Source organism: Tauraco erythrolophus, chromosome Z, assembly GCF_009769465.1.
Source record: "Tauraco erythrolophus isolate bTauEry1 chromosome Z, bTauEry1.pri, whole genome shotgun sequence".
NCBI classification, from domain to species: Eukaryota; Metazoa; Chordata; class Aves; order Musophagiformes; family Musophagidae; genus Tauraco; species Tauraco erythrolophus.
The window spans coordinates 6249825-6270433 of record NC_141496.1 but is presented as its reverse complement, the minus strand read 5'-3'; the positions used below and the strand labels follow the sequence as shown (position 1 = coordinate 6270433).

Below are 20609 nucleotides of genomic sequence, written 5' to 3'. Positions count from 1 at the left end.
ACTATGTCTATACAGTTTTTACTATCTCTATGGATGCAGACTCCACAAATTCTCTGGGCAACCTATGCCAATGCTCTCCCATACTGGGGAGCGCAGAATCAGTCATGGAACTCCAGATGGGACCTCAACAGTATTGAGTAGAGGGAAGGATCATCTCCCTCAACCTACTGTTAACATTCCTATTGCAGCTCAGGACTCCATGAGCCGCCTTTATTGCAAGGACACATTGCTGGCTTATGCTCAACTTGATGTCAAGTGGGTGTCCAGCAGGATTTGAATAGATGTTATCCAATACAACAACAGGAATTCAGAGCTGTTCAAGGCATTAAATTGCTTGGGTTTATACCCCGTAAATATCTCCCAAATTCGTACACAACTTAGAATGAGGAAAAACATTTGGAACATTTTAATGAGACACAGGTTTTTTGTCACTGCCTTTTTGAATTAACTGTTTTAGAAATAGAAACTCAGTTCAGTTAACCAGAATTAATTCTGGATCTCTCTTTCACCTCACTGTCCCATTGCACTCCAGCCCTGCAGTCATGCAATGGCCAGCATCTAAAAATCATGACTTCAGTGTATTGCAGATACATGTGAATATTTTTGATTACTTAAGTTTATAAAGAAATAACTCAATGGAGTTAGCAGAGTGTGTGATCCCAGAGCACAACTCTAGTATGTTAAATTCAGTAGGCACTCGATTTTTCTAAAGAAGGTCAACTCAGAGTTTAAAAGTGGAAAACAGTACTAAAACAAAAAAGAACTTTCAAAACAAACTCCAAACTGGAGTATTTTACATTATTTTAGTATTTTGAAAGATTGTGTTCTATCTCGTAAGATTTTTGTTTCTGTGATTATAATTGCACAGCTGTTAATAGTTATAGAGCACAAAGCCACAAATCCGTTGTTGAAAGATTATGGACAAAGCATTTCAGGAAGAAATAACTATGGTATGACCATGACATAATGTATTTGTCATCACAAAATTAAGGTTTAATCTAAAGTTTACAGATCTTATTTCTATTTAAGTGCTATTTAGAAGAAACTTCTTACTGTATGGCAATCTTGAACAGGCAGAAATTGAAAGGGATGAAGAGAGAATAATCTTTACTCACCTATAGTTGGATCATGATAGTCAGGGAAGCGATGGCTTATGAACTGCATTGTCATTGCTGGAGAGAAGAAAGATAGAGTGAAGAAAAAAGAGTTGTATTACTGTCTTTAAATGACAACAGGGAAAAGAACATGCAGAGAATTCACTCATCCAAAACCTGATGCAGTAGATGAAAGCTTGTTAACTACCTTCGTTTCTTCTGAACAGACTAGTTTATGGCTGAATACTATCTACTTTCAGAAATTTTAGGAAAATCAGATTAATCTTCAGGAAAATTGTTTTGCATCATTTGGAATAGGTGGCACTCCAGAAGTGTAATTCCACTGTCTAACCTGGAATCCCATCCTGTCTAACCATGAGTTTCCAACATGACATCTAATGTTCATAGACTTTGAATAACCATGAAAATATGTTAGAGTATTAAATGGTCACAATAATATCATCAGTTGTTAGAAGAACATGCGAAGTTATGTTATCTTTTATGTCTTTCCTCAGGTGTTTGAATCTTGGCTAATTTGAAAAGTAAAGAAATCTACCTAATACTAATCATTGTGAAGAAAAGACCTTCAAAAAGGAAGGAAGGAAAAAAAACAACTAACCCTAAAAGATTTTTTTAAAAAATACTGCTTGATTTTTAAGCCAATTTCATTATTTTAATTTTCATGTTTTTTTAATGCTTACATTAAAATTCCGCTATACTTGTTATGTCACCATTTGTTTAAGGAAAAAAACACTACCTGAATTATAACTATCAGTCACAACACGTTAAACCAGACATGAGATTCTGTCTTACATCTTCAATATCTCAGTTACCTTCAACAACAGAGGTTAGGAACAAGAAATGCGACTTTTTAAAAATTCTATGTATAAATACACACATTTTTAAAGCAGCATTGTTTTAATTTAATATTTGTCCTCCTTATATTTTCAAGAATCAGAAGGTTAAGGAGACAGTTTTACGAAATTATACAGACAAGAAGTATTAAACATTTATTATCATGTTAATAAATTATTGCGTCTTTAGTATAGACAAATACAAATGTTAAGGAGCAGCATAATAAATTCATAGTAATTCAGAGAGGGTAACTGTGTTAAAAAAGCTCATTAAGTCTATACATATTATTGGAGAATAAATCTATGTGCAGTGACACTCATGTCTTCTATATTATCTGTTGTCAGATGCATTATATTTAAGTATGGTGTATGTTTGGAACTTTCATTTCCAGAACACCTGTTTTTTTAATCATGGCAGATTTTTAGGCACCTCCATCTGATAACTGTGAGAAGCTTATGAAGAATAAATTGATGTCTAATGTGGTCTCCCTAGTTTGCTGTGAGAAACAGAGGCAGCTAGCGGAGATGCTTTTATATCTACACTTTTTGAGCTTTCTGATGAACTGTACCACAAATCAATTCAATTTGTTTCACTACCTGCTGCTTTTTCTTGCCAAGCTTTTTCTTGAGAAGCGAACTACTCTGTATTTGATCTCATTCTGTTTCCTTTCAGAGCTATAGCTGCATCACAAAGTCTGTTGTTACAACCGGAACAGAAATTCTCGGAGGATATCCAGAACTCATGGTAAACATTTTTCCTCTCCCCTGAGACAGTCCCAAATCAATACATCTTTTATATCCTAATTAAATCTACAGAATCTAAGAGGACCGAAACCATTTGGAAGCATCATATTGGCTTTCAACCGTAACATACAAAATTTTAGCCACTGGATCAGTTTTCATGGTTTAACCCAGCTGACAACTAAACACCATGCAGCCACTTGCTCACACTCCTCCACCGCCAAGGGATGGAGAATAGAATCAAAGAGGAAACAGGAATAAAACTCGTGGGTTGAGATGAGAACAATTTAATAACTGAAATAAAATTAAATTAAAATTACACAAGGCAAAGGCAGGGACTGTGAGAATGTAGAACCGCCCACTGCAGGAGAAGATCAGGTTTGAGACCATCTAAAGAACCTGAAGGTGAACAAGTCCATGGGACCTGATGAGGTGCATTCGCGGCTCCTGAGGGAACTGGCGGATGAAGTTGCTAAGCCGCTATCCATCATATTTCAGAGGTCCTGGCAATCTGGTGAAGTTCCCAATGACTGGAAAAGGGGAAACATAGCCCCCATCTTTAAAAAGGGGAAAAAAGAAGACCCAGGGAACTACAGGCCAGTCAGTCTCACCTCTGTGCCTGGCAAGATCATGAAGCAGATCCTCCTGGCAACTATGCTAAGGCATATAGAAAACAAGGAGGTGATTGGTGACAGCCAACATGGCTTCACTAAGGGCAAATGCTGCCTGACTAATTTGGTGACCTTCTATGATGAGGCTACAGCAAACTTTCCAAACTGGAAAGACATGGTTTTGATGGATGGACCACTCGGTGGATAAGGAATTGGCTGGATGGTCACACTCAAAGAGTTGTGGTCAACAGTTCAATGTCCACGTGGAGGCCAGTGACAAGTGGTGTTCATCAGGGGTCAGTACTGGGGCCGGTGCTATTTAACATCTTTGTTGGAGACATGGACAGTGGAATCTAGTCTGCAGATGGCGCCAAGTTGTGTGGTGTTGTGAACACACTGGAAGGAAGGGATGCTATCCAGAGGGACCTTGACAGGCTGGAGAGGTGGTCCTGTGAGAACCTCATGAAGCTCAACAAGGCCAAGTGCAAGGTCCTGTACATGGGTCGGGGCAATCCCATGCACAAGTACTGGCTGGACGGAGAATGTATGGAGAGCAGACCTGAGGAAAAGGACTTGGGAGTGCTGGTGGATGAGAAGCTCAACGTGAGCCAGCAATGTGTGCTGGCAGCCCAGAAAGCCAACCATATCCTGGGCTGCATCAAAAGCAGTGTGGCCAGCAGGTCGAGGGAAATGATTCTGCCCCTCTACTCAGCTCTTGTGAGACCCCACCTGCAGTGCTGCGTTCAGCTCTGGAGTCCCCAACACAAGAAGGACATGAAGCTACTGGACCGAGTCCAGAGGAGGGCCACGAAGATGATCAGAGGGCTGGAGCACCTCTGCTATGAAGACAGGCTGAGAGAGTTGGGGCTGTTCAGCCTGGAGAAGAGAAGGCGCCGGGGTGATCTTGTTGTAGCCTTCTAGTACTTAAAGGGGGCCTACAGGAAAGCTGGGGAGGGATTTTTTACAAGGATGTGTAGTGATAGGATAAGGGGCAATGGCTTTAAAGTGAAAGAGGGGAGATTTAGATTGGATATAAGGAAGAAATTTTTTACATTGAGGGTGGTGAGGCACTGGAACAGGTTGCCCAGAGAAGCTGTGGATGCCCCATCCCTGGAAGTGTTCAAGGCCAGGTTGGATGAGGCTTTGGGCAATCTGGTGTAGTGGAGGGTGTCTCTGCCCATGGCAGGGGGGTTGGAACTAGATGATCTTTGAGGTCCCTTCCAACCCTAACCATTCTATGATTCTGTGAACATTCCATTGGCTAATTTAAGCTTCAATCCTAAATCTAAACTTAAGTCATAAGCTAGGAGTTGTGGACCCTTTGTCTCAGCCTTGCTCCCCACCAGCGCATTGTGCACCTGCACACTGGCAAAATGTGAGAAGCTGAAAAGTCCTTGATGGATCAGCACCAACTATAAACATCAGTGTGTTATCAACATTCTTGTCATAACAAATCCCACAGTAAATCCAGAACACAACACTATTCTAAATACTGAAAAGAAAACTAACTCTGTTCCAGCCAAAATCAGGACAGATGTGTAAAATTTATATCTGCAACATCACTGTGTGTGTGTGTGAATATACATCATCAAAACTTTCACAAGAACCAAGGCTGCACACAGTGCTTTAGAGGCAGATCTGAGGAGGAATTTGTGTCTTGCAATGTCAAGTGCAATGATACTGATTTGTATATGTCTGATCCCAGTCTCGATCCAGAGCTCTACATGAGCTGGTTTAGTTATATATAAAGTGAATCTGGAAAGGTACAGAATTTGAGAAAGGTTTTTACAGAAGTACTCTATATAATAAAATGAAGACATCTTACAGTCAGCTGACTAGGGAAATGGTGAATAAAAGTTTCGTTTTATAGGCATTTTGTCTTACAGCCACTTCCCTGACAGCCCTTTTGTCAAGGGCTCCTCCTGGTCGCCAGGGTAAGGAACCTCTTGGCCTCTTTAGTGCTTGTCACCTCTTGCATGGGGAGTAGCACACTCTCCTGGAATCAGGCTACATGGTTTTGTTTTCTCAGAATGAATTGAGGTGCATTGTCTGGTGTTTTTAATCACTGTATTACAATGTAAAAAAGGGAAACGGGTATAAGAGGTGGGAATTGCAGCTTGTCTTCCTCTATGTGTTCTCTAAAATAAGAATTAATGGTTTTTGTTAAACAGTACTGAATATTAGTGCAGCAAGCATCTTCAGAGTAGGCATAAGAGGCCACTTCCCCTAAGGAAAAGGAGTGATTATCTTTTGGCTTCAAACAGCAAACTGAGGATGGAGGACAAAGAAGTCTCAAACCATCAGGTCTGATATACAAAGACAGTTGTGTTCAGATTTACCAGATATTCCAGTCTTGGCTTCTGGACACAGAAACTTATTCTGAATGATGGTTGGAAGTTGGTGGAATGCTTCCTAGAGCAAAAGAAGGCTCAGTCACCACTGGCATGAAACCACAAAACTCAACTGAAGCCTCAGGAATTAGACCTGCTTATCACAAACTTTCTTTGGACTCCCCAGCGTGACAGCTGCCTCAGCTGGAACACACTGACTTCTTCACTATTAACATCAGCGTCAAAGTAATTTTCAGAGAGAATTAATTTTGAAAACTAATGCAAAAATTTTATGGGTACTCCATGCTCCTTTTCTCCTTCGTCCCTCCCTTTTTCCTTCTCCATTATCCTTTTTTCCATATAAATTAACTGTCACAATGACAAATCCAAAACATCATCAGATATCAATATGACCATTTTCCTTAAGAAATCCAAATAATATTGCTCTAATTTTAACAAATCTATAAATTAGGGACTTTTAACTTTAATTTATGCCATACACAAAGCACTATATCAAAACGTGGCTTTAAAGCAGCATATTAAAACAGAATAGATGGGTAAGACTTATATTTGAATAAATACATATACATGGAAAAGCAGAGTGAGTTTTAAAATGGTAAAAAAAAAACCCCACACACAAAAAAACAACTTTTAGTCCATAGAAGATATAGTGAAACATTTTGAATTGCAAATTGCCTGAAAAATTTTAATGAATATTTATAACACTATGAAGATCATTTCATTTAAATGGGACATGTACATCACATGGCAACTACAAAAAGTAAAAGGATCATTGTTTCAGATAAATAGTATCTTCTTTATATCCATCTGTGGCTAAGAAAGTGTAGATTGCCTCAGTTGAATAAATGTAAGCCTGATATGCATGAGTAACTATGCAACTTTAAAGTTCTCCTGTGTTTTTAAAATAAAAAGGGGTTCAGATCCTGCAACGAGTTTTTAGTAGTTTCCAATTATGCTTATCCAATGTTCATTAACTATCTATAAAGGAATACGGTACCTATACTGGCACTTAAATATACATGTTTTCTATGAATAATAAACTTAGTCTTGTCTGTTGCTTTCAACATAATTCCTACTCTCTTCCTAACAGAATATTGTTGAACTCTCAGTAGGAAATGCTATACTTAGAAAAAGGCTGAGGTTACATTATTTATTCTAAAGCATCCTTTTGATCAGTGCAGCAGTATTAAATTTCATGTAAAGAAGATATCAACTTTTAAAATACATGTGCTTTTGTGGGCCCACAGGCCAACAGAAAATGTACTTCAATACTCATGCAGTTGTGAAGGCAGACAGCGTAGAATCCTGCTGTCCTTCTAATTTGTTCTAAATTTCACTTGTACCAACAACTTGGAAAGTAGTCATATACCTGTTTTTCAAAGTAGAAGAGCATGTTGTGAACCTGCACAATATTTTATGGTAACAGTATCACTGATATGAATATCTCATCCTCCGCTTCCTATCTCTCTTATTCACCCAAGAAGTTCTACATATTCTTACTCTCCTTGGTGCTGTGTATGATCATGTATTAATTCATTTCCAAAAGAATCTTACCTCATCACAAAATTCTACACATTAAATAGTCTTAACAAATGTCCACAGCAGTTGCAACTCAGAGATCTGTGGCTCCACATGGTTGATTCACTTTAGTTTAATTTCTGTTTTTATAAGCATTGAGGTTTTGAAGATACCAACCTAGAAGACGGTCCTAAAAATAATCTAATATGGTAAAATCAGTGGACTTGTAGGTTAGTTCATGAAATTCATGAGAAAAGAAGAAGTCATACAGGCATTATCAGCATAGAGAAGGTGGCGAAAAAGCTACAGAATCTAAAAAATGATCAGTAAATCATATTAACAAGGTATTCAACCATAGGAAGAGACTTTTTCACAGAACAAAAAAAGTGATAAATACACTAGAAGTTTAAGAGAAATCTTTGCCTCTATCAGTCTGTAAAATTAAATAACTTTCTGAAAACATGATAGGACATGTTGAACATACCTGATTTTATTATTTTGATTAGGTGTGTGTAGATAACTAAATACGTAAAAATGTTTTAATAATAAAGTTAGACTACTTCAGCAACTAGACGAGCATTTTATTACTACTATTTTATCTGTAAAATACTGGATAGTTTGAATAGTTGTGGTCTTTCTGACGGTTTAAAACCCACAAGACCCCAGGCATCATCTTCTGAAATGTGTGAGCTTTTCAAATGTTCATGCATAAAAATTGGAATGTTGACTTCTGTTTCATTGGTTTGGAAAAATGACAAATATCTTCATAAATTTGGGACTTCATTCCTGAATATTAAGATTGTCAAGTAAAAAGGCATTTGCAATTATTCTTCTGCCCATTGAATCTTATCGAATAGACTTTGTAAAAACAATTTGCAAACATATACCTGATGAACAGCAAGAGGTTAAGAGAGCAAGTTTTTCCAAAATCTTATTCACCTCTCTGAATTGCGTTAACACTCATAGTTAATGAATGTTGAATGTCTAGAGACATCTATAATGCTAGAATATATTAGGAAAAAAAGTTAGAAAAACTCTAAATGCAGTCTGAGGAAGATTTCATCTATGTTCAGTTTCTGCAAGTTTAGTAAATCAAGGGAAAAAACAATCAGAGAAAGAAAAGCTATTAAAGCTAAAGGGAAATTTTGCTGTGAAACAAATTTCAGATGCTAGCAGTCAACAAATTTAGGCTACAAATTCAAAATATCTGTAACCACCAGATGAGGAATTTTCTGAAACAGAATCCAAACGTGCATGGCAGACGCAAGAAACCAATTTTTTGTAAGTTGCTTCCTAAGTGAAAGGATTACCTTGAATCAGTGACACAGAAGGTTCTTTTGGAGAATTTTCCCCTGTATGCTTAATTTCAGGTAGTGAAAAAGTTGATTTATTTATAATATTTAATATATATGGCATCTATAATCAGGTCTTCAACTAATGTCAGTGACAGAAATGTATGTTTACTTTCCTAAGTACTACGTGCTTTGATCTCACATGTTTAATACAGCCCAGGGAGAAGTTTCCACATGGAAAAAATTGCTTTGTAATAACCAGGGGTAACTTCAATGACCCTATGTTTATGATATAGTTGTGTAGGAAAAATAAAAAACCAAGATCTGGCTCAGCTTCACATACAATTCATGCAGTCAAAGCCAGCCCATCTGCAGCCTTTGCTGTTTTGAGCAAAATGTGTTGCATTTCTGAGGAGCTGCACTGTTATCTTTTTCCATCCTCTTACCAAGAAACCTTACGAAACAGCAAACATCTCTATCAGACGACAGCTTTCCAGGTCACAAAGGACTATGTGATTTGAGTATATAGTGTATTTCCTCTGTTTTATTTGTGTTTATTTTACCTATGCGTGCTTGTGCTGGGTTAACGTGATGGAGGTTTGGTAGCACCAGAGCTGTTATGGAAATTGACCCAGTTCAGTAGCTGCAAAACGCTTCCCCCTGTTCCAAAGGAGTCTGAATGGCCTCTGCCAGGCGAGACCCCCCATCCTCTCAGGCTGGGGCTGAGCCAGTCAGTGCCTCTGCGAATGCCATACTTTAGGTGGAGACAAAGGAGCCCAAATGAGGGCTCCCACGCTGGAGAAGGTGGCAGCTCCCCAAGAAGGTGCGACTCTGTGGTAAGAGCCCGCGCTGGAGCAATCTGATGGGTAAGGATTGCATCCTGCAGGAAAGACTCACGTTAGAGATGTCTGTGGACTGTTCCGTAAGGAAGGGATCCACTGGAGCAGGGAAAAGAGTGTGAGGAGTCCTCCTCCATTAAGAAAGGAGTGGCAGAAACAATGAGCAGCAGAAACAACCTGTGATGAACTGACCTGCAACCCCCCCATTCCCTGTCCCTTTTCATGACTGAGAAGGAAGTAGAGTCAGAAAGAAAGGAGGGGTGAGGGAAAGTTGGTTTTTTTTTGAGATCTGCTTTGTTTCTTGTTATCTTCTCTGAATGAACCATTAACAAATTAAATTGTTTGTCCCAAGTCTGTTTTGCCCGGGACCATGGGCAGTGGGTGATCCCTATGTTCTTGTCTCAACCCTCAGCCTTTCTGTTGTATTTTCTCCTCCCCATCTCATCGAGGGGGAGGAGTGAGTGAAAAACCTCGTGTGATTTAGCTGCCATCTGGCTGAACCACAATAGTGCTACACTTGGACCACAGCATGTTTTAGAATACATAACCAACAGCAGTATTCACCTGAACCAAACAAAGGAGTCAGAATGGTGAAATAATGCTGTTGCATTCGTGTGCTTCACATCACTGTGAAACAAATCATCAAACAACAGCTACAATGTCCGAAGGTGAGAGAGGAGCTTTGATGTCAGTGGAGAGAAGATCTCATTCAAACCAGCAGTCTTCTATGATGACATGTAGTAAACTTGATTAGATGGAGACCAAAACCCTTACCTGGAAGACTGTGTGAATGACCTGCCTCACACTGAAATTAATGGGCTTATCCATTTTACCGTTGTTGAGTTGAGGTATGTGTTGTGTTAGATCTAAGAACTGAACATATATAGTGTCTGAAGGTTATGTCTACCAGAAGGTATATGATGAGCACCTTCAGAAATGTCTATTTTAGTCAAAAACATTAATGAGAAGAAGTGATGTCTAATGCAGGTTATTAAAGAGTTTTTTAAAAAATTGAAGGTATAGGGGAGGTAAATAGAGAATGATTATTTATTCTACCACCATGCAAGGTAACATTATCTAGCAATAATTTTTTTTTTTCACATCGAGTATGGTTAACTGCATGATTCTCCCATGACATGCTAAATGGCAAAGTGTATTGCTGGGTTAAAAAAAATGGATTTTTAAAAAACTGCTTCTAATAAACTCAGAGATCTCACCCATGATAAGACATTATTGTCTTCATACTGACGGAGGAGAAATTTTAATACATTTTGTTTTGTTCATTTATTCTTCCCAAAACATCCACTATAGGCTGGATTTCCTGATAACATAGCAGCCTAAAGGTACCTTTGTTCTGACCCAGTACAGTCATTTTTACATTGTTGGACCCTGTAAAAAATAGGATAAGAGCTCTACCACTCCATTTCAGGAAGGAATGTTTCTAAGTCTGTGAGCTGCAATTATTAATTTTTTAGGTATTACAATGTATTATTCATTGAGCATTGGCTGTGAATAAGTGCAAGCTAAATTTTATTTCTCTGTGTTAAATTCATCCTGGCATACTATAAAAATACAGAATCTCACAGTACAACAATCTACGGCATATTCTAGGATGCTGATACAGCACTGCTTTTTAGGCTGTTTTTTGCTAAATTGATAGATGTTTTATTCACCTGTCAAAGCTGAAGTCTAAAGAAAAGAGTAGTAAGCATCAGTAAGGCAGAGTCTTAAAAGCCAAAATTCTTTAAAAACTAAATCTGTATTATTAAAATGAAACCCAAACACACAAAACCCAAGAACACATAGTTTTAAACAGAAAAAAAACTTAAGTTACTCAGACAGAAAGAACAGAAACAGGGAAGCCCACTACCCAGGACTTCAGCATAAGAGAATTAAAAGCAAAGAATTAGGAAGCTGATGAGGAACATCATTCCCTCAGAAGGAAAAACTAGAAAGAAAAACTTTATTCTGAGGACACATCTTGAATGAATAATAAAATTAACTAATCTCAGCGCAGATCTCAAGTTGCTCTTTCTCACGAACAGTAGATAAAAAGACATGGGTTCTAACTATTTCTCTTCGAGTACGATTAATAGAACACAGACATATACTAGGTACTTTTATAGTTTCCAGCAGGGACTGAAGGACTAAAAGAGAAATCGTGCAAAAATTCATCCTGGACTTGAGAAACCTTCCAGAAACCTTCTGCAAAAGTGCTCTCACTGCAGAAAGTTCCATGTCTTCTGAATCAGCAAATTCTAGTGAAAAATGATTGTACTAAAAACTTCTGACTAACGTTAATATCTACATTCAGACTCAGTTCCTGGTGCAATATAGGAAGGCAATATAGAATGCACTGCATTCTGAAATTCACAATAAAAATTCTGTTCAGTGTTTAAGGAAACAGGGAAGCAGATGAGACTTGTATTTATTCCTTGTAGAAGAGACATCAGCATAATGTGATACAAATTAATGATAATGACAAGGTAGATTGCTACCACTAACAGACAATTTCCTCCGTAGTATGTCCCTGACCCCTACCAGAAAGGTCTCCCACAAAAACACTGACCATTCTCTATCCTGCTTAGCTTATGCAACTTGACAAGACACCTTAATAAACAGAAATTACTTCTGGCAAATGCTGCTATTAGCACATTTTCCCACTGGTGTTTCTTCCATCACGTTAAAGTCGGTGAGAAAACTTAATGTGTCTTCTACTTCAGCTAGAAAATCCTACAGCAACTTGAGCCTTCCATTAGTGAGCAATCCAAAATGTAATGACACAAAAAGGTTTTAAGCTAGACTCCAGTATATGTGATTTTAAAACAGAATACATTGAATAAAGCTAGAAAGACCCAATTTTCACATATTATTCAGGAGAACAATGAGCCAATCTTGAACCATTACAAATAAACACGTTTCAATTAAAGTCAATGGATAAATCTCCTGATTTTACGAAGGAAGTACAGCAAACGAGAAAAAATACAGGGTAGGTCTTGTACAAGTGGGCCCTGCCTTGCAGCTATCAGTTTAAAGTATGATTAGCTCGCAGTGAAAAAAGACTTTCAAGGAAGGATAAAGTCACTTCATTCCATGGGAAGAAACCTCTCAGCAACCACATTTAATTCTCTCCCTTTTTTTAGCCGCTGACATGTTCCGCGTATAATAACTTGAGGTGCTCTGACGTGCTTTACTGCTGTTTCAGGTAGCAGTAAATTGACACTGTTTGCAGGTTTCCTAACACAAACTAGTGTTAGCTCCTGTGATACCTTCCATGTGAAATTATATCCAATATGTCAAGCAGCGATGAATTGACAGTGGCAGCAGCTGCATTTTCTTGTGAGAAGGAGCATAGTTGTTCTGTAATGCGGTACCAACTTTTAAATACTTCAAACTTGTGGTCTAGAAATTGATGACACATCAAAGAGAAAGACACAACTCTTCCATTTAACCCCTCACAGAAATCTTAATTCAGGATTAAAACACAGCCTAGCTTTTATTTACTTTTTTCTTACCAGTGCCAGGATTTCCAATATATCAATTAAAATCTTATAGAGGATAACATCCAGATTCACAGATATTGTTGGCACCCAATTCCCTTTAACTTAGCAAGGTATAGGTGCATATCTGTCCTTGCTGATCCGAATAATAACCTGCATCTCTCTCAAAAATTCCAATCTGCTTTTCAAAGATGTTGATGATTAAATGAACTTGTTTCCTGCTGCTGAAGGAACTTTCATTGTAATGAAAATACTGCATAGAGAGAAAATGAATTTGGATGAAATTCAGGAGAGCAAACTAAACCAAATAATGATAAATTTACTGTTTGGGGTTGATGGTATCAAAATTATTCACAGTACAGAAACGATTTATTAATTTTATTGTTAAATATTTTATAGCATATGACCTATGGTTACACTTATATTATAAATTATATGATTTATAGAATCATAGAATCATAGAATCATAGAATGGTTAGGGCTGGAAGGGACCTTCAAAGGTCATCTAGTCCAACCCCCCTGCAAGAAACACGGATATCTCCAACTAGATCAGGTTGCTCAGGGCCTCGTCCAACCTGGCCTTGAATGTCTCCAGGGATGGAGCATCCACCACCTCTCTGGGCAACCTGTTCCAGTGTTCTACAACTCTCATGGTAAAAATTTTTTCCTAATATCCATCTGAATCTACCTCCCTCTATTTTAAAACCATTACCCCTTGTCCTATCACAACAGGCCCTCCTGAACAGCCTCTCCCCATCTTTCCTGTAGGCCCCCTTGAGGTACTGGAAGACCGCTATAAGGTCACCCCGGAGCCTCCTCTTCTCCAGGCTGAACAGCCCCAACTCTTTCAGCCTGTCCTCATAGGAAAGGTGCTCCAGCCCTCTTATCATCCATCTCTCCTCTGGACCCTCTCCAACTGGTCCATGTCCTTCTTATGTTGGGGGCTCCAGAACTGGACGCAGTACTCCAGGTGAGGTCTCATAAGGGCAGAGTAGAGGCGGAGAATCACCTCTCTCGACCTGCTGGCCACGCTCCTCTTGATACAGCCCAGGATGCGGTTGACCTTCTGGGCTGCAAGAGCACATTGCCGGCTCATATTGAGCTTCTCGTCCACCATACTCCCAAGTCCTTCTCCTCAGGGCTGCTCTCGATCCATTCACCACCCAGCTTTTGTGTCAAAAGCTTTGCACAAGTCCAGGTAGATGATATCTGTTGGTCGACCCTTGTCCACCGATGCTGTCACCCCATCATAAAAGGCCACCAAGTTGGTCAGGCACGATCTGCCTTTGGTGAAGCCATGTTGGCTGTCACCCACCACCTCCTTGCTCTCCATGTGCCTTAGCATGGTTCCCAGGAGAATCTGCTCCATGACCTTGCCAGGCACAGAGGTGAGACTGACTGGCCTGTAGTTGCCCGGGTCCTCCTTGTTCCCCTTTTTAAAAATGGGGGTTATGTTCCCTCTCTTCCAGTCAGCGGGGACCTTGCCAGACTGGCACGACTTCTCAAATACAATGGCCAGTGGCTTGGCAACTTCATCCACCAGTTCCTTCAGGACCCGCGGATGGATCTCATCAGGTCTCATGGACTTGTGCACCTTCAAGTTCCTCAGATGTTCTCGAACCTGCTCTTCAAGTACAGTGGGCAGTGGTTCATCCTCACAGTCCCTGCTAGTTCTTTCCACAGCTTGGGCGGTAAGACAAGAGGCTTTATCAGTGAAGACTGAGACAAAAAGTCATTGAGTAACTCAGCCTTCTATTTATTTATTATCCTTATTTATGGATAATTTGTCATCTCTTTCATGATGTTTTTCAAAATCTCTGTTTACTAGAGTAGTTTATATGTTGGATTTCTGTTTAAATTTAAAATGTAAATAAAAATAAAAATTATATTTTGCTCTGAAATTCTCTGATCCATTCTTTTCATATCCACACAATTTTCCAGTGATAATGGTGTTCAATCGTATTTAAAGGAAATACAATAGAAAGGTGGAAGCATTTTCAAAGATTGATCTAAAGACAGAAAACTGACATTGTGACATTTCTAAATACCAATAAATTTCAAATTCATTGAAGACATTTGATTATTCTCAGAATGCTCTCCTCAACGATTTATTTCCTACTTATATATTTAAATTTATATTTATCTTAGCAGTTATTTGTCTCAGTGGAGCTAAGTATCACATAATCTGCATTGTATGAATTGAAAACTGTTCTTCACTACCAGCGTGACTTTGAACCGAACATATTTTCCTTGTCAGATTTCAGAGTTGTTTCTCTTTCAGCTAATTAGGCAACACTTCACAATGAAGTCAAATCTGACACATTATCACTTATCAACATGAGTTCTTAATGACTTTCCTACTGTATTAGAAGAATTTCCATAAGATTAGGGAAGGGTGAGTCTCTTCAGTTGTTTATTCCCCTCCATACACACACATCAGAAAGCCTGATAATTATGAGCTGTTACCCAAAAAGCAATTCACTTGAGAAATCCTGGAACTGAGGGCAACAAGGTCTTCTAGATGGGGAAGAGGCAGTACTGTTTTGCTACAAGTACCACTTAGAACATCTTTACGCAGGGAAAATGAAATCGCGAAGGTAACAATATTGAAAATAAATTGTTGAAATAAGACTCCAGTTCAGGGACAATCTTTTTCCATTCGAAATCAGTTCCTAGGTTATCACTCTTATTCAATGCTCTTACAGTTTCGAAATACACATTTCAGCTGCAGCATCATTAAAAGCACGCAAAAGAAAAGCTATCGGTTTGCACTGGCAAATTCTAAGGGCTGAAGGTTTTGTGTGTTGACTTTAAGAGGCTCCCACCCTTGAGTGTTGCGTTTCTAATCCCTGTGAGACACCAGACTCTTCCTGATGACAGCTAATATGTGTTTCACAGAGGATTCTCGTTACTGATTGGAGGCAAGACATCAGAGAGGCCATAAATATTCAGCTGTTAGGATCTGACATCTACAAATTTTAAACACCCAGGCATAGACATCCTTCAGTTCTAAACATTGATTTTAATATTTTAAGGAGAAGGAAAGGAATACAGGAACTAAACACCTAAAGGCTTCAGATGCTCGAGACAATTGGGAAGAAGAGAACTTCTAGATCTAGAAAACAACATGTAATTTGGAGACAAAACAACAGGAAATATGAATTATTTCAGAAAACAGTACTGGCCCTAGCTTTCTGTTACTTTTACTTTACAAAAAAATAATAATCAGAGTAAAACTATGGAAAATTACTTATGTGATCCCGTGAATCTGGTGAGAGGTATTCCTAGCTTTTGGCTGTGCTATTGCATCTTTTTTCCTTTGATAAAGAGACAGGTGACATTACAGTGAGGGTCTGATACAGGCCATCTGACCAGGAAGACCAAATGCATGAGATCTTCTACAGACAGATAGGAGCAGCTTCACTTTCAAGAGCCCTGGTCCTCACAGAGGACTTCCATTACCCAAATATCTATTGGAGGGACAACATAGTAGGGCATACGCAATCCAGGAGGTATCTGGAGTACATTGATGGTAAATTCCTTCTCCAAGTGACAGAGCAACCAACAAGAAGACATGATATATCGGACCTCGTTCTCAACAACAAGGAGGGACTGGTAAGGAATGTGAAGCTTGAAGGCAGCCTTGGCTGTAGTGACCATGAAATAGTGGAGTTCAAGATCCTTAAGGCAGCAAGAAGGTGGTCGTCAAGCTCACCAACCCGGATTTCAGGAGAGCAGACTTTGGACTCTTCAGAGATCTGCTTGGTAGAGTACAATGGGAACTGTACTCTGCAGTACAGTACAGCCCTGGAAGGAAGAGGGGACCAAGAAAGCTGGCTGATATTCAGGATCACCTTCTCCAAGCTCAGAAGCAGTGCATCCCAGCAAAGAGGAAATTGGCAAAAACACCAAGAGGCCTACATGAATGAACAAGCACAAAAAGGAAGCCTGCAGACGGTGGAAGCAAGGACAGGAAATCTGGGAGGAATACAGAGAAATTTTCTGAACATTCAGGGAACAGGTTAGAAAAGCTAAAGCCCTGATAGAATTAAATCTCACCAGGGACATCAAGAGCAACAAGAAAAGTTTCCTTAAGTATATCAGTGATAAAAGAAAGACTAAGGAAAATGTAGACCTCCTCCAGAACGAAACAAGAGACCTAGTTACCTGGGATATGGAGAAGGCTGAGGTACTCAAGACTTTTTTGTCTCTGTCTTCACTGGCAAGCCTCGACTGGACTGCCCAAGTTGCAGAAGGCAAAGACAGGGACTGGGAAAATGAAGAACTCCCCACTCTAGGAGAATCAGGTTCGAGACCATCTAAGAAACCTGAAGGTGCACAACTCCATGGGACCTGATGAGATGCATCCATGGATCATGAGGGAACTGACAGATGAAGTTGCTAAGCCACTATCCATCACATTTGAGAAACCGTGGCAGTCTGGTGAAGTTCCCACCAACTGGAAAAGGGGAAATATACCCCTATTTATAAAAAAAAAGGAAAAAAAAAGACACAGGGAACTACAGGCCAGTCAGTCTCACCTCTGTGCCTGGCAAGATCATGGAGCAGATCCTCCTGGTAAGCATGTTAAGACACATGGAAAAAAAAGGAGGTGTCTGGTGACAATCAACATGGCTTCACTAGAGGAAAGCATACCTGACAAATTTGGTGACCTTCTACAACAGGATTACAGCTTTGGTGGATAAGAGAAGCGCAAATGTCATCATCTACCTGGACTTGTTCAGAGCACTTGACACTGTCCCACAAGACATACTTGTCTCCAAATTAGAGAGAAATTAATTTGATGGATGGACCACTCGGTGGATAAGGAATTGGCTGGATGGTGGCACTCAGATAGTTGCAGTCAAAGGCTCGATATTCAAGTAGAGACCAGTGAGTGATGAGTGACATTGCTTAGGAATTAGTATGAGGCCAGTGATGTTTAACATCTTTGTTAGTGACATGGACAGTGGGATTGAGTGCACCCTCAGCAAGCTTGCTGACACCAAACTGTGTGGTGTGATCGACACACTGAAGGGAAGGGATGCCATTCAGAGGCCTTGACAGTCTGGAGAGGTTGGCCTGTGTGAACCTAATGAAGTTCAACAAGGCCAAGTGCAAAGTCCTGTACGTGGGTCGGGGCAAACCCAAGCACAAATACAAGCTGGGTGGAGAATGGATTGAGAGCATGGAGGAGAAGGACTTGGGAGTGCTGGTTGAGGAGAAGCTCAACATGAGCTGGCAAACCGTATCCTGGACTGCATCCAAAGCAGTGTGGGCAGGAGGTCGAGGGAGGGATTCTGCCCCTCTGCTCTGCTCTTGTGACACCCCACCTGCAGTATTGCATCCAGTTCTGGGGCTTCCAACAGAAAAACATGGAGCTGTTAGGGTGAGTCCAGAGGAGGGCCACAAAAATGGAGCTAGGGCTGTATCCCCTCTCCTATGAAGACAGGCTGAGAAAGTTGAGGTTGTTCAGCTTGGAGAAGAGAAGGTTCTGCGAACACTCTTTACCAGCCTTCCAGTACCAAAAAGAGGCCTACAATAAAGCTGGTGATGGGCTTTTTACAAGGATGTGTAGTGATAGGACAAGAGATAATGGATTTAAACTGAAAGAGGGAGATTTAAATTAGATACAAGGAAGAGAGGAAGTGCCCTCTGAGGGTGGTGAGACACTGGATCTGGTTTCCCTGGGAAGTTGTGTCTACTCCATCCGTGGAAGTGTTTAAGGCCAGGCTGGATGAGGCTTTGAGTAACCTGATCTAGTGGAAGTGTCCCTGCCCATGGCAGGGGAGTTGGAACTAGCATGATCTTGGAGGTCCCTTCAAATTCAAACCATTCTATGAATCTATGATTCTATCATCAGTACCTTTTTTGCCTCAATTTCCACACTTGCTCAAAAAACAAGGCAACAATAATATAGACAGAGATCTGTGACATTTACAGGATTACTGCATAAAATCTGACTGCAAATGCATTCCTTAACTGTTCATCTAAAATCAAGTTAGTAAAACCATTAATTTTTTAATAACAGACTTAACAAATTCTTTCACATTATGTGGCAATGTTATCTGGATGAAAGGCGGCGGAAGGAGTGAGGTTGAACATCTTACACAACAAATATGAGTTACTAATACAATGGAGAAGAAGAGACTAGAAAGTACTAGGACGATAAAATAAAATAGCTACATATCTTCTCATCCTCTTCCTGCTCTCACAGTACAAACCCAACTGAAAGTTTACACCTGCCAAAGTGCATTCATATTGCTTGACACATGTACGCGCCACATCACGATGATTTATTGACAGCAGGCATAGTTGCCAGACATGTTTGGGGGTGAAAGGCAGCACTTCGGGCACTAAAACAGGTGATTTGATAGCATTAGTATGATGCTGGAAAGGTCAGAAAGCTACAAAGCACATACAAAAGTTCTAGAGGGCTGATCGTATTTTCACAGAGAAAATCTACATTAGCCTATTCTGGTTTGTACCCTTAGTGTGAATAAGAAATGTCAAAGCTATTGACACTAGAAACAAGGAAAGAGTTTATAATGTTTTTTCCTTCAGCTGGACGGGGACTGCTCATGACCCAGGAATGAGCTTCAGAATACTTAGACCCCTAGATTTAGCTGAGTCTCAGTCTTTCATCCTTCTGGGGTAAAATTACTTTCATGCATTTCATAATGCACTTTCTGCCCTTGATGCATTTGTCGTTCATTCTGGTGTGAACCTAGCTGTCTCTGAGGTTTATGGTGCTATGTATCACCTTAGCTTGATGGGTGACAGAAGCCATATTTGGTGACATTAGACCTTTCTATGCAAACCACAGCAGGTAAAACAAACCAAACAAGAAAAAAACCCCAAAACTCCTCCACTGCCTCCCAAACAAGCAAACAAACACCACAGAGTGGACTTATAGGAGACTCAAAAACTTCCCTCATATTAAAGGCAAAATTCTTTTCAGGATTTCTGAAGAATAATTTTGAACACGATCTATTGGGATGGGACTGATGAGTAAAACAGTTCTTTGAGCTCTTAAAAAATCCTTAAAACCAAAAAGATCTTCTTATTCAGGCCATAAAAGACATGGATATATTTAGCCACTTCCGGATTTTCATAATTACTTTAGAAAGTTGTTCCATAATCAGATGCCCTTAACAAAAACAATTTTCCACCAGGGTTAGAAGCTGTACTTCATCTGCTCTATCACAGGACCGGGATTTATGTTTTCCTGATCCCTGTAGTAATTATAGCACTGAATTTTGACTTGATGGTGCAGTGGCATCGTAACTGAGTTCCCTGAACATAAGGATTTTAGAACTGACTAGGAAAGAGCAGAGAAACTTTTTCAAGACCTTGATAAACTTATGACTACCTAAACCACAAAGCAACATGCAGCTTTGTGATATAACAACTGGAAATGTTTCTTCATGTATGCTAAAAAGGGTTTGGGAGGACTCTCAGGGTCTCAGTGAAAAATGGTACTCAAGTACTCCATGTCACAATGGTGTGATGACACTGTGCTATGCTGATTCAGAAATGAGTCAGCTCTGTTACCAGAAAAGAGGAGAATCCGGTCTTTTTTGAAGGTACTTGCAGTGATTTAGATGTGGCAAAATGACTCATTTGTCATCAGTGTTTTAGTCAGCAAAGTCTTTGGCTCAATGGCAAGTATTTATAACTGGAAAATAAAAGGAGGAGATCAAAATGAAGTAAGCAAAAAAGATACGGATTAAAGTCTGTTCTACAACATTCAAGTCATTACTTCCGTAACGCTAAACACCATTTTAAAGCAAGTATCTATCCAAGTCC

At 39.6% G+C, this 20609-nt stretch overlaps 1 protein-coding gene across 1 annotated transcript in view; it reads right to left on the bottom strand.

Moving 5' to 3' along the window:
- The window catches only part of RIT2 (Ras like without CAAX 2), a 231579-nt gene that overhangs the window by 169830 nt on the left and 41140 nt on the right, over positions 1–20609 (bottom strand). The window contains exon 2 of the mRNA XM_086629326.1: positions 1116–1172. Within this exon, the coding sequence (XP_086485452.1) occupies positions 1116–1172 (57 nt within the window). The remainder of the gene's footprint in view (positions 1–1115; positions 1173–20609) is intronic.